The sequence below is a fragment of the Erinaceus europaeus genome, chromosome 20, assembly GCF_950295315.1.
Source record: "Erinaceus europaeus chromosome 20, mEriEur2.1, whole genome shotgun sequence".
NCBI lineage: Eukaryota > Metazoa > Chordata > Mammalia > Eulipotyphla > Erinaceidae > Erinaceus > Erinaceus europaeus.
In genome coordinates, this window is record NC_080181.1 from 37,971,903 (window position 1) to 37,990,216 (window position 18,314).

Here is an 18,314-nt window from a genome sequence, read left to right on the forward strand (position 1 = left end):
TGGTTTTTTGAGAAACTGCCAAATCACTTTCCACAATGGCTGCACTACTTTACATTCCCACTCATTGTGTTTGAAGGGTCCAATTTCTTCACTTTCTAGTCTTTCTTCATATTTTGTCTTAGAAATTCCATGCCTATTTGAATTATAATTAAATAGAAAGGCACTTTTGTGATTCAATGGTAACACTGAAATATCAGATTTAGTGTTCAGTTGTGTGCCTTTGGTAATAGCTGTATCATAAGTGGACAGAATTGATTTATGTTGTGGAACTAATGGTCCAGTTTCTCAGGGGTTGCATGGTAAATAATTAATGACCATTTACTCCAGAATTTCTATGGAAAATACAAAATCTTCTACTTTTGTTTAAGGATCATTTATATTTTCAGTAAATGAAGACAACTTTCTTTTTTTAAAAAATAATTTATTTCTTTATTGGGGAATTAATGCTTTACATTCAATAGTAAATACAATAGTTTGTACATGCATAACATTCCCCAGATTCCCATTTAACAATACAACCCCCACTATGTCATTCATCATCTTTCATGGACCTGTATTCTCCCCACTCACCCACCCACCCCAGAGTCTTTTACTTTTGACTTCACCGTTTTCAGCTGATCTTGGATGGACCTTGAAAAAATCATGTTGAGTGAAATAAGTCAGAAACTGAAGGATGAATATGGGGTGATATCACTCTCAGGCCGAAGTTGAAAAACAAGATTAGAAAAGAAAACACAAGTCGAACCTGAAATGGAATTGGAGTATTACACCAAAGTAAAAGACAACTTTCTTTAGGAGGTATATTTGTGGTGCTTGTGAATGTCTCTGGGGTACCCCACTCCAAAACAGCAGGACCCCTATTTACTTATTATTTTAATTGACACTGTATACAATGACCACTATTGACAGATGTGTAAGCCAGCATAGACTCTTGTGTATTTTAAAGCACTCTGTGGACTGGAATGCATAAATTTTTCTTGTTCCTTTCCAGATTGTTCACAGGACACTGGCAGCCATGTTGGGGTCTCTTGCAGCATTAGCAGCGCTGGCAGTGATTGGAGATGTAAGTTGTGACAACTTAGGTGGTGGGCTTACTTGATAGAATGTTAGAGTCAAAGATAACCTAGGAATTAGCCATTGGCTGGTGCTTTTCACTCTTACATGTTGTTTCCACATTTTCACCTAAGAACCATGATGGAGACATGAACTAATGAACCTGATGGCATTGATGAGAATTTTTCATTTGATTTAAACACACACACACACACACACACACACACACACACACACACACACACACACACACACACCCCGAAACCTGGGTTGTTGTTTTCTATTTTAGCAGAAGACTCACTCTCATCACATACTAGCCTAGGGCCATGGAGTTGAATGGTGTTGAGGCTGGCCCTGATGCTGTCAGCTTCTGCTGTCAGCAGAGAGGTGGAAGGCTGTGGGGTTGAGACTCTGTCCTCAGACATTGGTTGAGCAAATGACAAAGTAGTACACTATCCAAGTGAACTATTTCCCTAGCCCTCAGTGAGTTGTTTAAGATACTTTCTTTGGAGGGCCAGGTGGTGGAGCACCTGGTTAAGTACACACACTACAGTGAACAAGGACCCCAGTTCAAGCCCCTGGTCCCTACCAGCAGGGAGAAAGCTTCACTAGTGGTGAAGCAGGGCTGCAGGTGTCTCTCTGTCTCTCTCCCTCACTATCTTCCCTCTTCTCTCAATTTATGTCTCTATCCAGTAATAAATAATTAAAAATATTTAAAATAATAAAAAAAATATATCTTTGTTATTTTTAACTAGAGTTGGTACCACTAAGGCTAACTCCACAGGTAAAATTTCCCAGAATCCTAAAGCTTATACAGAAATCAAAGTTATTATTGTTTTTTTATTAATTATCAAGGAGTCATGTCATTATTTGTTGTAACAATTATTAATGCAGCTCACATGCTGACCATCTCAGCTCAGCAGGGACTACTCCACAGTCTCTGCCCCCAGCCTTCCTGTAAAGGATGTTTAGAAAATGACATCAGAGTAGGCAGATAATGGAGATTTTTTCCCCCCAAGTTTGTCACACTGGCCTTAGGCCCTACTCTGAGGAAGGCTGTCAGAAACACCACTAACCTAAGGACCCAGTCCTGCAGTCCAGGCTGCAGTAGAGTTTCAGGGAAAAATTTAAGAAATGTGCCCCTCTCATTATCAAATGCAAAGGCATGGTTTTCTGCTGGTGATCTAATCTGACTTCAAAGGCAAGTGGAGGGGAGTGATTCTGACTGAGGCTCAGTTGCTGAATTTACTGGAGAGGGCAGTATATTTTTCACTGCTTTTCACCAGGCACTGAGGCCTGGGATTAACTGACAAATTTGTGCTTTGATTGCAGAGACCAAGCTTGACCCACGTGGTGGAATGGATTGACTTTGAGACCCTGGCCCTGCTGTTTGGCATGGTAATTACAGTCTTCCCAGTGGACCAGGTCACCAAGCCTGCCCTAATCCACGGTCTTTGCTTTTGCTGTTGATGCTGAGAATCCTCCATTATGTTAAAGCCACTGCAGGGCTTGATAATTAAAGCTTGATTGAGAAGTGTTAGGGCAGGTCTGGCTAATTACTCCAGAGAAGCAACCAAGTGATGGTTAGTTAGCTGGAAAATTTCTATCTAGAGGTCTGTCTGGTAGTGTAATAATACTGATGTTTGGAAGATCCAGCAATTTCTTTGAGTTACTACCCTTCCCTTAAAATAGAAAATGGAATCTCCCAAATCAATGAATTTCAGTGATTGGAAAAGTACCTCTAATTATTTGGGGGAAAGGATGAAATCATCCCTAAGTGATGGTTTGCATGCTTGCTAATTTCTCAGGACACATTGTCAAGTGGCCACTCTGTGTGGTATCTGTGAAGATGTCACCAAGTCAGCTGGTGGAAGAATTTGAAATGCACTGTGGGCTAGTGTGGGACATGAGCCATAAACAGATTTGAATAGAATTTAGAGTTTGATAAGGGCCTAGGCAGAGGTGAGAGTGGCTCATGTTCTCAAACAGACCCCACAACAGTTGGGTGGCCTAAAAGAGGGAGATGAGAAGAACCCTTTGTATACAGAGGTCACTGCAGACCCCCATCTTTATAGCCCCTACAGTGGTCATAAAGGAAGGTCTTGCTACCCCAAGCTTTTATGGGAACTGAACCAGTTGCCTTTCTGTGGATGCAGTGTGGGAGCTGTGAATTCAGGTTTTTTTAGAGAAACTAATATTTGTGTTGGGAAGAAATGCTTATACAAGTATCTCATAAGATTTGTGTGTGGGTGTAAAAGTTTTACTATGTCCCCTAACTCTCTAAATTTTTTACTATATCCAATAAATAAAGATAATAAAAATTGAAAAAAAATAACTGAAATAAAAAGCCAGCTCTTAGAATTCATATAAAACTTATCTTGTGAGCCACCAAGTTGCAGAAGCTACCATGATACCAACCTGACTTCACTGGAGGTATGACCTCACAAATGTGTCCTGGAACCCTCCTCTCCAGATCCCTGCCCCACTAGGGAAAGATAGAAACAGGCTGGGAGTATTAATCGGCCTGTCAATGCCCATGTTCAGAGGGGAAGCAATTACAGAGGCCAGACCTTCCACCTACTGAACTCCATAATGATCCTGGGCCCATATTCCCAGAGGGATAAAGAATAAGAAAACTTTCAATGGAGGGGATGAGATACAGAACTCAGGTGGTGGGAACTGTATGGAACCATACCCCTCTTATCCTATGGTCTTGTTGATCATTAATAAGTCAATAAAAAATTTCTTTCAAAAACTTAGTTGCGATGGGCCTCTCAGGCGGGGGAGCAGCAGGAGTTGTCAGGGTCTGCTGAAAAGAGCCCCGGGTGGGTCAGGAGTCAGCGCGAGGGAGAACAGATAGACACCATACTCTATTGGAGGGTGAATCTGAACTCAATGTTTATTAGACAGGCAAGCGTTTATATACTTTTTTTTTTTTTTTTAGCATTAGACAGGCAAGCGTTTATATACTTTTTTTTTTTTTTTTTTTTAGCATTTACATGATATTTTGAAAGCAGAAATCTGGAACAGAAAGTAAAGCATTTCTGATAATTGTGGTTATTTCAAGGGAGTGTCAAGCCTTGTGGGAGTAATCTGCAATGCATTCATGAGTAGGAGCTCTCTGTAAATGTTTAACTTTCTCCCTATTGTGAAAAATCTAACTCCCTCCTTAATCATGGGGGGGGGGCAGTGTAAGCTAAGGCTTTGGCTTCTAAGGGAGGCAACATATGACTGAGAAATCTTCTTAAAAGTGTATGTATGTCTTTTATTCTTGATACCTCTTTTGGCTCATGAATTTTTAATATATTTTATAATTTTAATTTATCTACATTAGGGACTCTAGATCTACTGCAGTCTCTGTACCTGGTGCGCCACAAATGTGTCAATTGGGTATATAATTTATAACGTGTTCTGAGAGGAAGCAAACACCAAGGAGGTCTGCTTCTTGCTAATCTTTCTAAAAAAGGGCAAATTATACCAGGATATATGAGTGCCGTTAATACTAACTTTTCTGTCACCCTGCATGTAGGCACAGGTATAGTGCAAAGGGCGGTCAGTGGGCTTAGGTAAATATTTGCGGTAAAGATAGGGAGGAAACCACAGTCTACCACCCATGGGGTAAGCTGGTCCCCATTTGGTCATAACTGTAGGTGCTGGTCTGCATTAGGACCCTCTGTCTGGTTTTCTAACTTGCTGAACTCTGGGTTTTTCTTCAGTTTCTATTTCTTGAAAATGTGAGTCATCAGGGACTGTATCCCGGGCTGGGCCTCCAGGAATTAATGACTGAGTATCCTGGTCATTTGTTATTAATCTATAGACCAGGGGAGCTTATCCCCAACTGAAGATGTGGTTCCTGGGTGTTGACTTTGTCAGACTCTTCGTTTCTGGTTTGATAGGGATGTGAGACTTCTTTGGTCTTTTATTAGTGTTGTTATTTTATTTATTTATTTATTGAGAGGATCAGTGCTTTACAGCCAACAATAAATATATTTGTTTGTATATGTGTAAAATATCTCAGTTTTCTCCAAAGCACTCTAGCCCCCACCTAGGCCATCTTCCACCATCATGCACCAGGACCTGAAACCCTCTACCCCCAGAGTCCTTTAGTTTAGTTCAATACAACAAACCCACTTCAAGTTCTGCCTTGTGTTTCCCTTCCTGTTCTTATTTCTCAATTTCTGTCCATGAATGGGATCATCCCATATTCATCCTTCTCTTTCTCACTTATTATCTCACTTAACATGATTTCTTCAAGCTCCATCCAAGATGAGATGAAGGTGAAATCACCATTTTTAATAGCTGAGTAGTATTCCATTGTGTACATATTACCACAACATAGCTACTCATCTGTTGTTGGACATCTGGGTTGCTTCCAGGTTTTGGCTATTACAAATTATGCTGCTGTGAACATAGGTTTACACAGATCTTTTTGGATGGATGTATTTGTGGGGCTTGAACCTTAGTCCTTGCAAACTGTAACATGTGCACTTAAACCAGGTGCACCACCACCTGGCCCCTTGGATGGATGTATTTGGTTCCTTAGGATATATCTCCAGGAGCAGAATTGCAGGGTCTTAGGGAAGGTCTACTTTTAGCCTTCTCAGAGTTCTCCAGACTGCTGTCCACAGGAGTTGGACCAGTGACATTCCCATCAGCAGTGCAGGAGCATTCCTTTGTCCCCACAACATCTCCAACAATGAGATGCCACTTCACTCCTCTAAGAATGGTAGCAGCAACAAATGCTGGAGAGGCTGGGACAAAGGAACCCTTCTGTACTGCTGGTGGGAATGTAAATTGGTCCTTTTGCCCCCACAACTTCTCTAGCATTAATTATTATGATTTCTGATGTATGGCACTCTCACAGGGGTGAAGTGTTATCTCATCGTTGTCTTAATTTGCATTTCTCTGGCAACTAATGACTTGGGGCTTTTTTTTTCTTTCTCCTGTTGGCTTAAAACAGAGAGTCTTAATAATAACACCTGATGTTTGTGATGAAGTATAGATGGGATGATAATGTACCTTTGGTACAGAGCCTGGTCAACAAAAAGAGATGTGAACTTGTTGGAGAAAGCCTGTATTTTGGGATTTTTGGACTGTTCTTGGCAAGGGAGAAGATTTCACACAGGTTGAGCTTATGCTTCCCCTTAAACCCATTCTTCTGTTGTCATCTGAGGATGGTGTCTCTTTTTCCTCTTTCCTCACAGATGATCCTAGTAGCCATATTTTCAGAGACTGGATTTTTTGATTACTGTGCTGTAAAGGTAGGTTGATGTGACTTTTCATTGTGATATGCTAATTGACCTGTTTTTCGCCCCATTATTGCATACAAAGTGAATAAATAAATGATTGTGTGTGTGTGTGTGTGTGTAATCTACCATTTAAAGCAAATATTTGACAATTCCATCTTCTTTTTCAAACTGACTTCTGTATGGTTGGGTAATTTGCTATGCTGAGAGATGGGTCACTGGGCAATGATTTCAGTTTCTTAATAAACAACTGAAGGGGGAAATCAAGGAAGAGCACAGCTAATGTTATAAAAAAAAGAATGTTTGTGCAACATTATTCAAATTGACTGGTTGAGAGCCTCACATCAAACTGTTTTGCATTTTAGAGTATCCAAATATTTCAAGTCATCAGCTCCTGATTGCTTTGCCTTTTTTTCCCCTGCAAAATAATTTTGATGATTACTTTGTAAACAGAGAGTATATAAACATTTGCTTGTATAATTGGAACCCTGAGGAACCAATCCGAAAAGTTCTGACCCCCAGAACCTGTGCTAAGGTGTGCAAGAAGAGAGCTTGAGGATCTTGTGGCTCTTTGGAACACAAAGACATGTGGACTGTTATTTTTTTTTAGAACTGAAGAGCTCTTTGGAAAAAAAAGCTTACTTACCAAATTCCTTTGGAGACTTAGAATAATAGAAGCATGCTGTGATTGCTTTGTGCACCATCATATATATATATATATAATAACCAGGGTTATTATTGGGGCTTAGTGCCAGCACTATGGATCCAGCACTCCTGGTGGCCATTTTCTTTTCTTTTCTTTTTTTCTACTTTATTTTTGTCCAATGTGCTATCCATTGCTCAACAGTCTACTTTATTTTTATTTGGCAGGATAGAGAGAAATTGAGAGGGAAGTGGAGATAGAGAGGGAGAGAAAAAGCTAGACTTCTGCAGACCTGCATCACTGCTCATGAAGTGTCCTTCCTACAGGTGGTGAGTGGGGGCTTGAACCTGGATCCTTGCACATGGTGATATGAACGCTTAATCAAGTACACCACTGCCTGGCCACCTGTACCATCTTACACATTTCAGAGAACTAGCTTGCCTTCCTCTCAATATCTTGTCATTGAAAGTGTCTCTTAGATCTGCAAAGACTGGCAGCTACAGGGACAGTGGACCCCAGTGTGGTAACCCTAACTGTGTAACCCAAAGGAATTTGGAAAGTACTTGGTGACTTTAAGTAGATCATGGTTATTGTGAAAAAAGGTTCATCACAGGGGTACTGTGAATGAGTATCAGAGGGAGGGAATATAGGCCAAGGTGAGCTCAGCATGACATGTATTGTTATAGATCTCTCATCTCAGCTAATTTGGGAATCTCTGGGTCTAGGTTTTAATCCATTTTATAGTATTAGTTTGGGTCCCAAATTCTTCTTCTTCTTCTTCTTCTTTTTTTTTTTTTTTAATTTGGGGGATGAATGGTTTACAGTAAACTTTTTAATTCATGTGTAAAATTTCTCAGCTTTCTGCCAAACAATCTCACCCTTAGTCTAGATCTGTTCTACCGTCTTGTGTTTGGACCTGAAATCCCCCTTCATCCAATAGTCTTTTATTTTGATGCAGTACACCAAACCCAGTTCAAGTTCTGTTTTGCGTTTTTCTTTCTGTTATTTTCCCACTTCAGCCCACCCCATATTCACCCTTCCCTTTCTGTTTTTTTTTAAATTTATTTATTTATTAATGAAAAAGACAGGAGAGAGAGAAAGAACCAGACATCACTCTGGTATACGTGCTGCCAGGGATTGAATTTAGGACCCTCATGCTTGAGAGTCTAGTGCTTTATCCATTTTACCACCTCACGGACCACTCCCTCTCTGGTTTATCTGACTTAACATGATTCCTTCACGCTCCATCCAAAATGAGGTGAAGAAGGTGACCTCATCATTTTTAATAGCTGAGTAGTGTTCCATTGTGTATATATGCCACAACTTTCTTAGCCACTTATCTGTTGTTGGACACTTGAGTTGCTTCCAGGTTTTGGCTATTACAAATTGTGCTGTTATGAATACTATTCATCCTGAATTGTGTCTTCCTGCATGTGTGCTCCAGGCTTACCAGCTTTCCAGGGGAAATGTATGGGCCATGATCATCATGCTTTGTCTCTTTGCTGCCATCCTTTCTGCCTTCCTGGACAACGTCACCACGTCGCTCCTCTTCACCCCTGTGACAATAAGGTATGCATACTGGGCCCTGTGTGGACATCAGTCTAGGTTACAGTGGTGTGTTCTGGATGCAGGACCTCACCTTGTAATTTCCTTTAGCAGGCTCCCCAGTTCAGGCATGCCATGGCATGGCATCCGCTGTGGAACACAACAGCTGGGACTGTGGTTGTGATTGATACTATGGCTATGGAAGTAGCTGAGACTGTGACTCTGGCTGTGATTACATATAGCAACAGTGGTCACAGAAATTCCTGCAGGAATTTGAAGTCACACAGAACCCTGTTCAATCCCCCTGCCCCTGGGGTGGTTGCTTGGCATACATTTAGTGATATGAGAGTTGCAGGAACAGTGAGTCAGGGATACTGGGGAGGTATGTGAAGGGTTCCACACCACTTTTACCAGGCTCCTTGTGCAAATCTTGGTGGCCACACGACTTAGCTGGGGAGGCTTTGCAGGGTAAGTCTGAGAAAGAGAAGTTCAGTACTTGAATTCTGTTCTTATAATACTACCCATGTAATCCAGTCCCCCCGTTTATTGAGGGCCATAGTTTATGTGTCAGGGATCCTTTGAATATGATTTAAGATGAGTCACTGACATACCATTTGTAGTGCCTGGATCTATATACTTGATATTTTTCTTTTCTCTCTCTCTCTTTTTTTCAGATTCATTAGTCATCTTTTATTTTTTTTCTCTTCTCTCTCTCTCTTTTAAATTTTACTGAAGGATCAATGGTTTATAGTAAATATAGTTGTTGGTACATGTGTAAAAGTTCTGAGTTTTCAGTAGGGAACCAAAGAAAAAACCCTGGGTGGAGGGTAAGGGTGAATGTTTAGCTACATGTGGTGGGGGTGGGGGGTTGGGGAGAAGGAATGGGACACAGTCTTTGGGTGGTGGGAATGGTGTTTATGTACACTCCTATCAATTAGTAGTCATATAAATCACTATTTAATTAATATGAGAGGGGAAAAGTTGACTGAATATCTCAAACTTTTAAAAGCACAGACTGAGTCTTTTTAATACATAGGCTGAGTCTTTGATATGTTGACTCTCTTAAAAGCTTAGTCCAGGGAGAACAAAAGCAACTGGTGGCATAGCTATATGCAAACAATGTAAAAGGACATGAAATATGGTGATGGTATGTATGATACAGCAGATCCTAACAAAGGGATTCTTCAAAATTAACCCAATTGCCAAACAATGTGATTATTGCAATAACTATCTATTGTCTTCTCAAACCCTAAGACAACAGGAATCTCCTGCTTCATCTATAGAGCCTATGTTTCTCCCAATTTTGGAACCTCTGGGGTGGGACTCACTTCCCTGCATGCTTCTCTCAAGTCAGGCCAAATGTATTGCATCTGCTAATTCCAACCTAAAGGATGGAATAGTGCAGATGAAGTGTTGGGGGGGTACACACTGCAGACTTGTGTACTTTTGCTTTCAGGTATATATTTTGCCCTAGTTTATGGATATGTGTGAACATATGTTCTATCTCAGGGAACCTGGTCTATATCTAAGTTTTGGGACTTTGTTAGGAAGTGAACCACCTGGAATGGAATTAGAGAATACTATGAAAAGAAAGGTCTCACCTGAGTGATGAAGCTGAAGGGTTTTCATTCCATGAAGTCTCTGGACACAGTCTGAAGTGAGGCATGCTGAGGTGGTACTTGTTGCACTGATTAGGTTGTGATCAGCGGATGCAATATTATTTGATATGAATTGAGAGAAGCATGCAGGAAAGTGCCCCCCACCCTAAGGTTCCAGGAGAGAGATGACTTTCATTGTCCCCATTTGTGGCAGGTTATGTGAGGTGCTCAATCTCGACCCACGGCAAGTCCTGATTGCAGAAGTCATGTTCACTAACATCGGTGGAGCAGCCACTGCCATTGGGGACCCACCAAATGTCATCATCATTTCAAACCAGGAATTGAGGAAGATGGTATGTACCACCTGTATGCGGGGTTGTTGCCAATGAGTATAGACTTTAACTTCTTACTTACCCACCTTAATTCTCTACCCAGCAGGTATGCCTTTAGTAAAAATTATGGTCCTGGATACCACTTCTTCCTGTTAAGTGTTGTTGGTCACCCTGCAGGAGGGTGGAAGTTTGACTGATTTGCAATATAGCATTAAAGGGTTTGAATCAATTTCATTCTCATGCTGATATATTTTTGAGAGAATGATTGGATAGCATGATATTTTTTTCGCTCTAATATATTATATTAGTAGGAACCAAGTCCCCCCACCCCCACTAATAGTACTTAGAAGGCCCAACAGATAGCTCATTCTGGAGGGCAACTGCTTTTGCTATCCATTCCACTCAGGTTCAAGGCCCAGGCAGGCACTGTGACACTAGAAATGAGTGGCATCTCCTTCGTTAAGAAAGAACAAAATGACCCCTTTGCTCTCATTTTTAAAAAATTTCTTTATTGGGGGATTAATGTTTTATAGTTGACTACAGTTGACAGTGAAACACAATATTTTGTACGTGCATAACATTTCTTTCTTTTTTTTTTAAAGATAGGACAGAGAGAAATGGAGAGAGGAGGGGAGACAGAGAGAAGGAGAGAAAAATAGACAACTGCAGACCTGCTCCACCGCTTGTGAAGCAACCTCCCCTGCAGGTGGGGAGCTGGGGTCTCGAACCAGGATCCTTATGCTGGTCCATGTGTGCTTAGCCCGCTCTGCTACCATCCAGCCCCCTGCATAACATTTCCACATAAAAATACAACCCCTACTAGGTCCTTCTCTGCCAGTATACTCTAGGACCTGAACCCTCCCTCCCACCCCAGAGTCTTTTACTTTGGTGCAGTATACCAAACTCCAGTCCAAGGTTGCTTAGTGTTTTTTTTTTTTCAACTTCTGTCTATAAGTGAGATCATCCCATATTCATCTTTCTGTTTCTGACTTATCTCACTTGACGTGGTTCCTTCAAGCTCCATTCAAGATGGGCTGAAAACAGTGAAGTAACCATTTTAAATAGCTGAGTAGTATTCCATTGTGTATATAGACCACAACTTGCTCATCCACTCATCTGTTGTTAGACACCTGGGTTGCTTCCAGGTTTTGGCTATTAGAAATTGTGCTGCTAAGAACATATGTGTACACAGATCTTTTTGGATGGGTATGTTTGGTTCCTTAGGATATTTTCCCAGGAGAGGAATTGCAGAGTCATAGGGTAGGTCCACTTCTAGACTTTTGAGAGTTCTCAAGACTGCTATTCACAGTGGTTGGACTAATTTACAATCCCATCAGCAATGCAATGTTCCTTTGTCCCCACAACCTCTCCAGCATTTGTTGCTGCTACCTTTTCTGATGACATTCTCACAGGAGTGAAGTGGTATCTCATTGTTGTCTTTAGTTGCATTTCTCTGGCAGTCAGTGACTTGGAGCATTTTTTCATATGTTTATTGCCCTTTTGGATCTCATCTATGGATAATATTCTGTTCATATACTTTTCCCAGTTTTGAATGGGGACATTTGTTTTCATGTTGCTGAGTTTGGTGAGCTCTTTATATTTTTTGATTATTAGCCTCTTGTCTGATGTATGGCATGTAAAGACCTCCCATTCTGTGAGAGATTGAGAGATCTCTTTGTTTGGGTGGTGGTTTCTTTTGCTGTACTTTTTAATTTGATGTAGTCCCATTGGTTTACTTTTGATTTAGCCTTCTTTGTTCTCATTTTTCTACAAGTTCTGTAATACCATTAACTGATGAAGAACTTAAGGTTTTTTTTTTTCAAAAATGGTAAAAAAATTGAAGCTTTTAGAAGTACTTTGAAGGCTGTTGCCAACACTAATATGTAATATCCTTATATACTATTATAAACACAAACCATGATTTATTTAACTATATTTTTCTCATTTATTTATTTATTATTAGATAGAGACAGAGAGAAATTGAGAGACAGAGAGAGATATCTGCTGCTCTCTTTACTACTCATGAAGCTTTCCCCCTATAGGTGGAGATCAGGGATTTGAACCTGGTTCCTTGTGCACATGTGAGTGCTTAACCAGGTGTGCCACCTCCTGCCCCCCTATTTTTTCTTTGTTGGGGGAAAATTAATGGTTATAGTCAACAATAAAATATAGTAGTTGATACATGTGTAACATTTCTCAGTTTTCCATATAACATTCTAATCCCCTACTTAAGTCCTTCATCATCTTGTTCCAAGACCTGACCATTCCCCAACCCCCCAACCCCCCAACCCCCCAACCCCAGAGTCCTTTGTTTTGGTTCAATATACCAAACATAAAACATTAGACAGAGTACAAACAAAATTTTATGTATCCGTTCCTTTGTAATCCACTGGTCACTGGAATTTTTCTCTACATCAGTAGAGAGGCTTTCAAAGTGGGGTTACTTATTTTGGGTGAAAGGTGTATGTAAGAGTCTGTGAAGTGTGTTGGTATGTATGTGTGTCATTGTGCTTTTGTGTATATACTGTGCATTCTTAAAAGATTCAAGCCTTTGAGAGGTCATATACCTATTATGTTCACAGGCCAAAATACAATGGCTGAGATTAACAACTCATTAATTATTACAGAAGTAAAAATTAATGAACTTGAAGACAGTACCAAAATGAAAAAGAGGAAAAGATATCAAAAGTATTGGGGACCAGGTGCTGGTGCCCCTGACTTAGTACACATGTTACAAGGCACAAGGACCCAGGTTCAAACCTTTCATCCCCACTTGCAGGGGGAATGTTTTGTGAGTAGTGAAGCAGTACTGCCAGTGTCTTTCTGTCTTTCTCTCTATATATCTCCTCTTGTCTTTTGATTTCTGGCAGTCTCTATCCAGTACATAAAGATAATTTTAAAAAATTTAAGACATTAAAAGCATTTGTGGGGAGGCTGAGCAATGGTGTACCTGGCTGAGTGTGCTTGTGACAATGTGCAAGGACCTGGGTTCAAGTTCTCTTTCTTACCTGTGGGGGTAGGGGGTAAGCTTCAGAAGTGGAAAAGCAGGTTTGCAGATTATTTCTCTGCTTCTCTCTCTGTCTTTCCCTACCCTCTCAATTTCTGGCTGTTCTGTCAAACAAAGAAGAGAAAAAAAAAGAGGAAAAATAGTGATGGGAAGAAATAGTTGTGCAGGTACTAAACTTCAGCAGTAACTCTGGTGAGAATAAAAAACAACATTAGTGAACAATGGGACACTTTAAGTGGACTAGTGTATCTATAGTTTTTATCTCCAGAGGAGAGCGGGGAACATAAAAAGATATTTGAAGGAAAAATGTTCTTTAGTTTCTTTCTTTCTTTCTTTCTTTCTTTTTATTTCTTCCTTTCTTTATTTTTTCCTGTCTTTCTTTCTTTCTCTCTTTTTTTAAAGACTGAAACAGAGAGCAGAGAGGGAAAAATCAGTTTAAGGTTTTATAAATGATATAACCCTACAGACAAGAAACATGGAGACAAGCTATACTAAGTTACATCCTAATCAGATCACTTGAAAGCAATGATAAAAGAGAAAAATCATTGGAACTGGGCACTGTTGCACTTGATTGAGTGCACATTTTACAATGCACAAAGATACAAGTTCAACTCCCTTGTCCCCATCTGCAGGGATGAAGTTTCATGAGTGGTGAGACAGTGCTGCAAAATATCTCTGTCTTTCCTTCTCTATCACCCCCTTCTCTCTCTGTCTCTATTCAAATTAAATAAATAGATAATTTAAAAAGAAATAAAACAGACTCTTATTCTGGAAGAATTGTCTTTATTGAAAGTTATCATTCCTAAGATGGACTCAAGAAACGTACTTTGTCTTGAATCAGAGTCTGAACCTTATTACTCTTTTTCCAGCATCAGTTTTGAATAAGACAGGAAGACACATGTAGCTGATAAGAGCAAATGAAATATATCACGGTTGTCAGTGACAAGTTAAAGACAAATCAAGTGTGAAGAAAAACAGCAACAAGGAGCTGAGGGGTTAAGTGCACATGGGTTAAGTGCACATGGTGCTAAGTGCAAGGACTGACACAAAGATCCTGGTTCAAGCCCCCGGTTCCCCACCTGGAAGGAGGTCACTTCACAACTGGTGAAGCAGGTCTGCAGGTGTCTTTTTCTCCCTCTCCCACTCTCTGTCTTTCCCTCCTCTCTCGATTTCTCTCTGTCTTATCTAACAACAACAATAATAATGACAACAATGATAAACAACAAGGGCAAAAAAGGGGGAAAATATCCTCCAGGATCAGTGGATTCATAGTGCAGGCATCCAGCCCTAGCAATAATCTGGAGGTTGAAAAAAGAAAGGAAAAGCAGAGCAAGAACAACAAACATCACCCTGAGCCCCAAAGCGGGAAAGGACCCCCCCTAAAAAGGAAAACTATAGACCTATATCCCTGATGAACACTGATGTAAAGGTCCTCAACAAAATCTTGGCTAATCAAATACAACAACATATAAGGGAATAATTTACAAGAGTAAGTGGGGATTCATCCCTGGGAAACAGGGTTGGTTCAACACCCATAAGTTAATAAACGTAATCCACCATATCGCAAAAAGAAAGATAAAAATCACATGATGCAGAAAAAGCATTTGACAAGGTGCAATACACATTTATGATAAAGGTCCTTGAGAAACTGGGAGTGGAAGGAAAATTCCTTAACATAATAAAGGCTATATATAATAAGCCTATGGCTAAAATCATAGTCAATGGGGAAAAATTGGAAGCTTTCCCCCTAAAATCAGGAACTAAATGAAGATACCTACTCACCACTCTTATCCAACATAGCTCTAGAAATTTTTGCCATTGCAATCAGACAAGAAACAGATATCAAAGGAATCCAAATTAGAAAGGAAGAAGTTGAACTCTCATTATTCACAGATGATATGCTGTTACACTTAGAGGACCCCAGAAACTCTTCCAAGAAACTACTGGAAATCATCAATAAGTTCAATAAAATAGAGGGCTACAAGATCAATACCCACAAATATATGACATTTCTTTATGTAAAAGATGGGTCAGAAGAAATGAAAATGAAAGAAGCAATACCATTCACAATTGAATCCAAAAAGATCAAATACCTAGGAATAAATCTAACAAAGGCTGTAAAGGTTCTTTTCAAGGAAAACTATAAGACATTGTTAAAAGAAATAGATGATAACACAAAGAAATGGAAGAACATCCCCTGTTCATGCATTGGAAGAATGAATATCATTAAAATGGCAAATTTGCCAAAAGCAGTCTATAGATTCAGTGCAATCTCTGTTAAGATCCCAATGACATATTACAAGGAAATTGAACAGATTATTCAAAAATTCTTGTGGAACTGGGGGTTGGGTGGTAGTGCAGCAGGTTAAGCGCACATGGTGCAAAATGCAAGGACCCTGGTTTGAGCCCCTGGTTTCTCACCTGCAGGAGGTTCACTTCACAGGCAATGAAGCAGGTTTGCAGGTGTCTATATTTTTCTCCCCCTCTCTGTGTTACTCTCTTCTCTCCATTTCTCTCTGTCCTATCCAATAACAATGACATTAATAACAACAACAGTAACAATAACAATTGCAACAAAAGGGAAAACAAAAATCCTGCGGGACCAGTGGAGTCATTGTGTAGGCACCAAGCCCCAGCAATAACTCTGGAAGCAAAAAACGAAAAAATTCACATGGAACTTTAAAAACCACAAATAGCAAAAGCACTCCTAAGGAAAAAGAAGAAAAATGTAGGCATTACAATACCCAACTTTAGGTTATACTACAAAGCAGTAGTAATCAAAACAGTGTGGTATTGGCAGGCGAGAATTCTACCACTGAACCACCCATGCAACAGTATGGTATTGGAACAAAAATGGTAACATAGACCAATGGAACAGGATAGAGAGTCCAGAATTCAATCCACCACACATATACAGATACCTCATATATGACAAAGGGTCCAAATCTGCTCATTGGGGAAAAGTCTTTTTACCAAATGGTGTGGACAGTCACATGTAGAACAATGAAACTAGACCACCAATTAACACCATACATCAAAATTAACTCAAAATGGATCAAAGATTTGGATATCATACCTGAAAATATAAAATATAGAAGAACATATTGGTGAAACATTTCATGACATTAATTCTAAAGACATATTTGGAGACTTCACCCCATGGGCATGGGAAACAAACAAACAAAAAAAGATTGAACAAGTAAGACTATATCAAATTAAAATGTTTCAAAAGAAAACTCCATAAGGATAAATAGGGAACCTAGCAACTGGGAGAACATATTCACACACCATACTTCAGATAAGCGGTTGATATCAAACATCTATAAAGAACAACAAATAGAAAAAGAACAAATAGAAAAAGAACAACCTAATAAAAAAGTGTGCAGAAGATATGAATAGATAATTCTCTAAAGAAGAGATATGCATGGCCCACAGACATATGTAGAAATGCTCTAATTCACTCATCACCAGAGAAAGGCACATTAAAACCACATTAAGATACCACTTCACAGACTCTGATGCTAAATATAAGTATAAGTATAAATATAAATATAAATATAAATGGGTCCTAGGTCAGATGGATGGAGGTAAGTAGTTAATTTCAGCCACAGATTTTTTTTTTTCAAGAATAGGAGCTATTCTCTGCCCTAATCCAACTTTCTAGCCTTTTTCTCTACTCTGACACTATTCTCTGAGACAATATTCTTATCCAATTTCAGGCTATCAAACTCAAGCAAAACTACCATAGTTGTGTGCTCCCAGGAACATGCCTAACATGGATTTCCTAGCTTTCTTCTACCCTAAAATCCCTAATCTCATCTTTTCAAATTCTACTTTTTGGTTCCTGTTCATTAACCATTTTGTCTCAACTTAGGTCATGCCACCTTCCAAACACCAAGTTACAGATGCTACCATGACTCCATCCTGACTTCTCTGGGCCTTACCTCACCAATATGCCCTAGATCCTTGCACCTCCAGAGCTCTGGTCCACTAGGGAAAGATAGAAATAGGCTGGGGGCATGGATTGACCTGTCAACGCCCATGTTCAGTGGAAAAGCAATGACAGAAGCCAGAACTCCTATCTTCTGCACCCCAAAAACAACCTTGATCCATACTCCCAGAGGGGAAGAAGTGGTGGGATGAAAATAAGAGGGCTTTGAACTCCAGTTCCATCAGCACCCAGAGAGGGAGAAGGAGAAGGAGAAGGACATATGGAAGTAGTTATGTTGTTGTGAGTGGCTTGGTGGGAAAGAGAGGATTGAATCAGGAGAAAAAGGGGGCAATTATGTATAAATGTGGACAGATAGCTGTAGAGATGATGGTTAACCTATGTCTACAACCTTAGGGGAACTGTGGTGCATTGCAGTGGGGAGACTGAAGATTCATAACTCTGGTGGGGGGAATGGTGGGGATTTCAGCCCTTATTGACATGTAATTTTATAAAATAAAAAAATAATATATTAAAAAACAACAAACAGAAAAAAACAGAGCAACACCTAATAAATCAACAAAGGATAGAAAATGAAATCAGAAGTAATATTTATTTAATGCTATAAGATCTAGGGAAAAGAAGGGTAAAAAACAGATGAGAGAAATAAAAACAAACTATAAGGCCTAAGCTAAGTCAAGTGAACAGTCACATAAAATACAAAATAGATCAAACACTCTAAAAGCAAGGATTGTTGGATTGAATGAACAATTCACCTATCTGCTGCTTATACACACATGTAGGTTATATAACAGGCCCAAATAGTTTTGAAGTAAAGAAATCATGAAATATTCAACAGAAGAATAACAGTAGAGCCTACATTAACATCTGAATAAGTAGACTGTGGAACAAACATTACCCAGATTAAGAGCATTTTATAATTATGGGACAGAATTTCATAA

The 18,314-nt window shown here is 39.7% G+C and overlaps 1 protein-coding gene across 5 annotated transcripts in view; it reads left to right on the forward strand.

Annotated features, from left to right (window-relative positions):
• OCA2 (OCA2 melanosomal transmembrane protein) overlaps positions 1 to 18,314 on the forward strand; it is a 452,195-nt gene that overhangs the window by 128,476 nt on the left and 305,405 nt on the right. For 4 of the 5 annotated variants that reach the window (XM_060179243.1, XM_007533891.2, XM_060179246.1 and 1 more), the window contains 5 exons: positions 992 to 1,063; positions 2,386 to 2,451; positions 6,258 to 6,314; positions 8,387 to 8,511; positions 10,300 to 10,438. In XM_060179243.1, coding sequence (XP_060035226.1) covers positions 992 to 1,063; positions 2,386 to 2,451; positions 6,258 to 6,314; positions 8,387 to 8,511; positions 10,300 to 10,438 — 459 coding nt within the window. The remainder of the gene's footprint in view (positions 1 to 991; positions 1,064 to 2,385; positions 2,452 to 6,257; positions 6,315 to 8,386; positions 8,512 to 10,299; positions 10,439 to 18,314) is intronic. The other variant, XM_060179245.1, reaches the window with a different exon arrangement.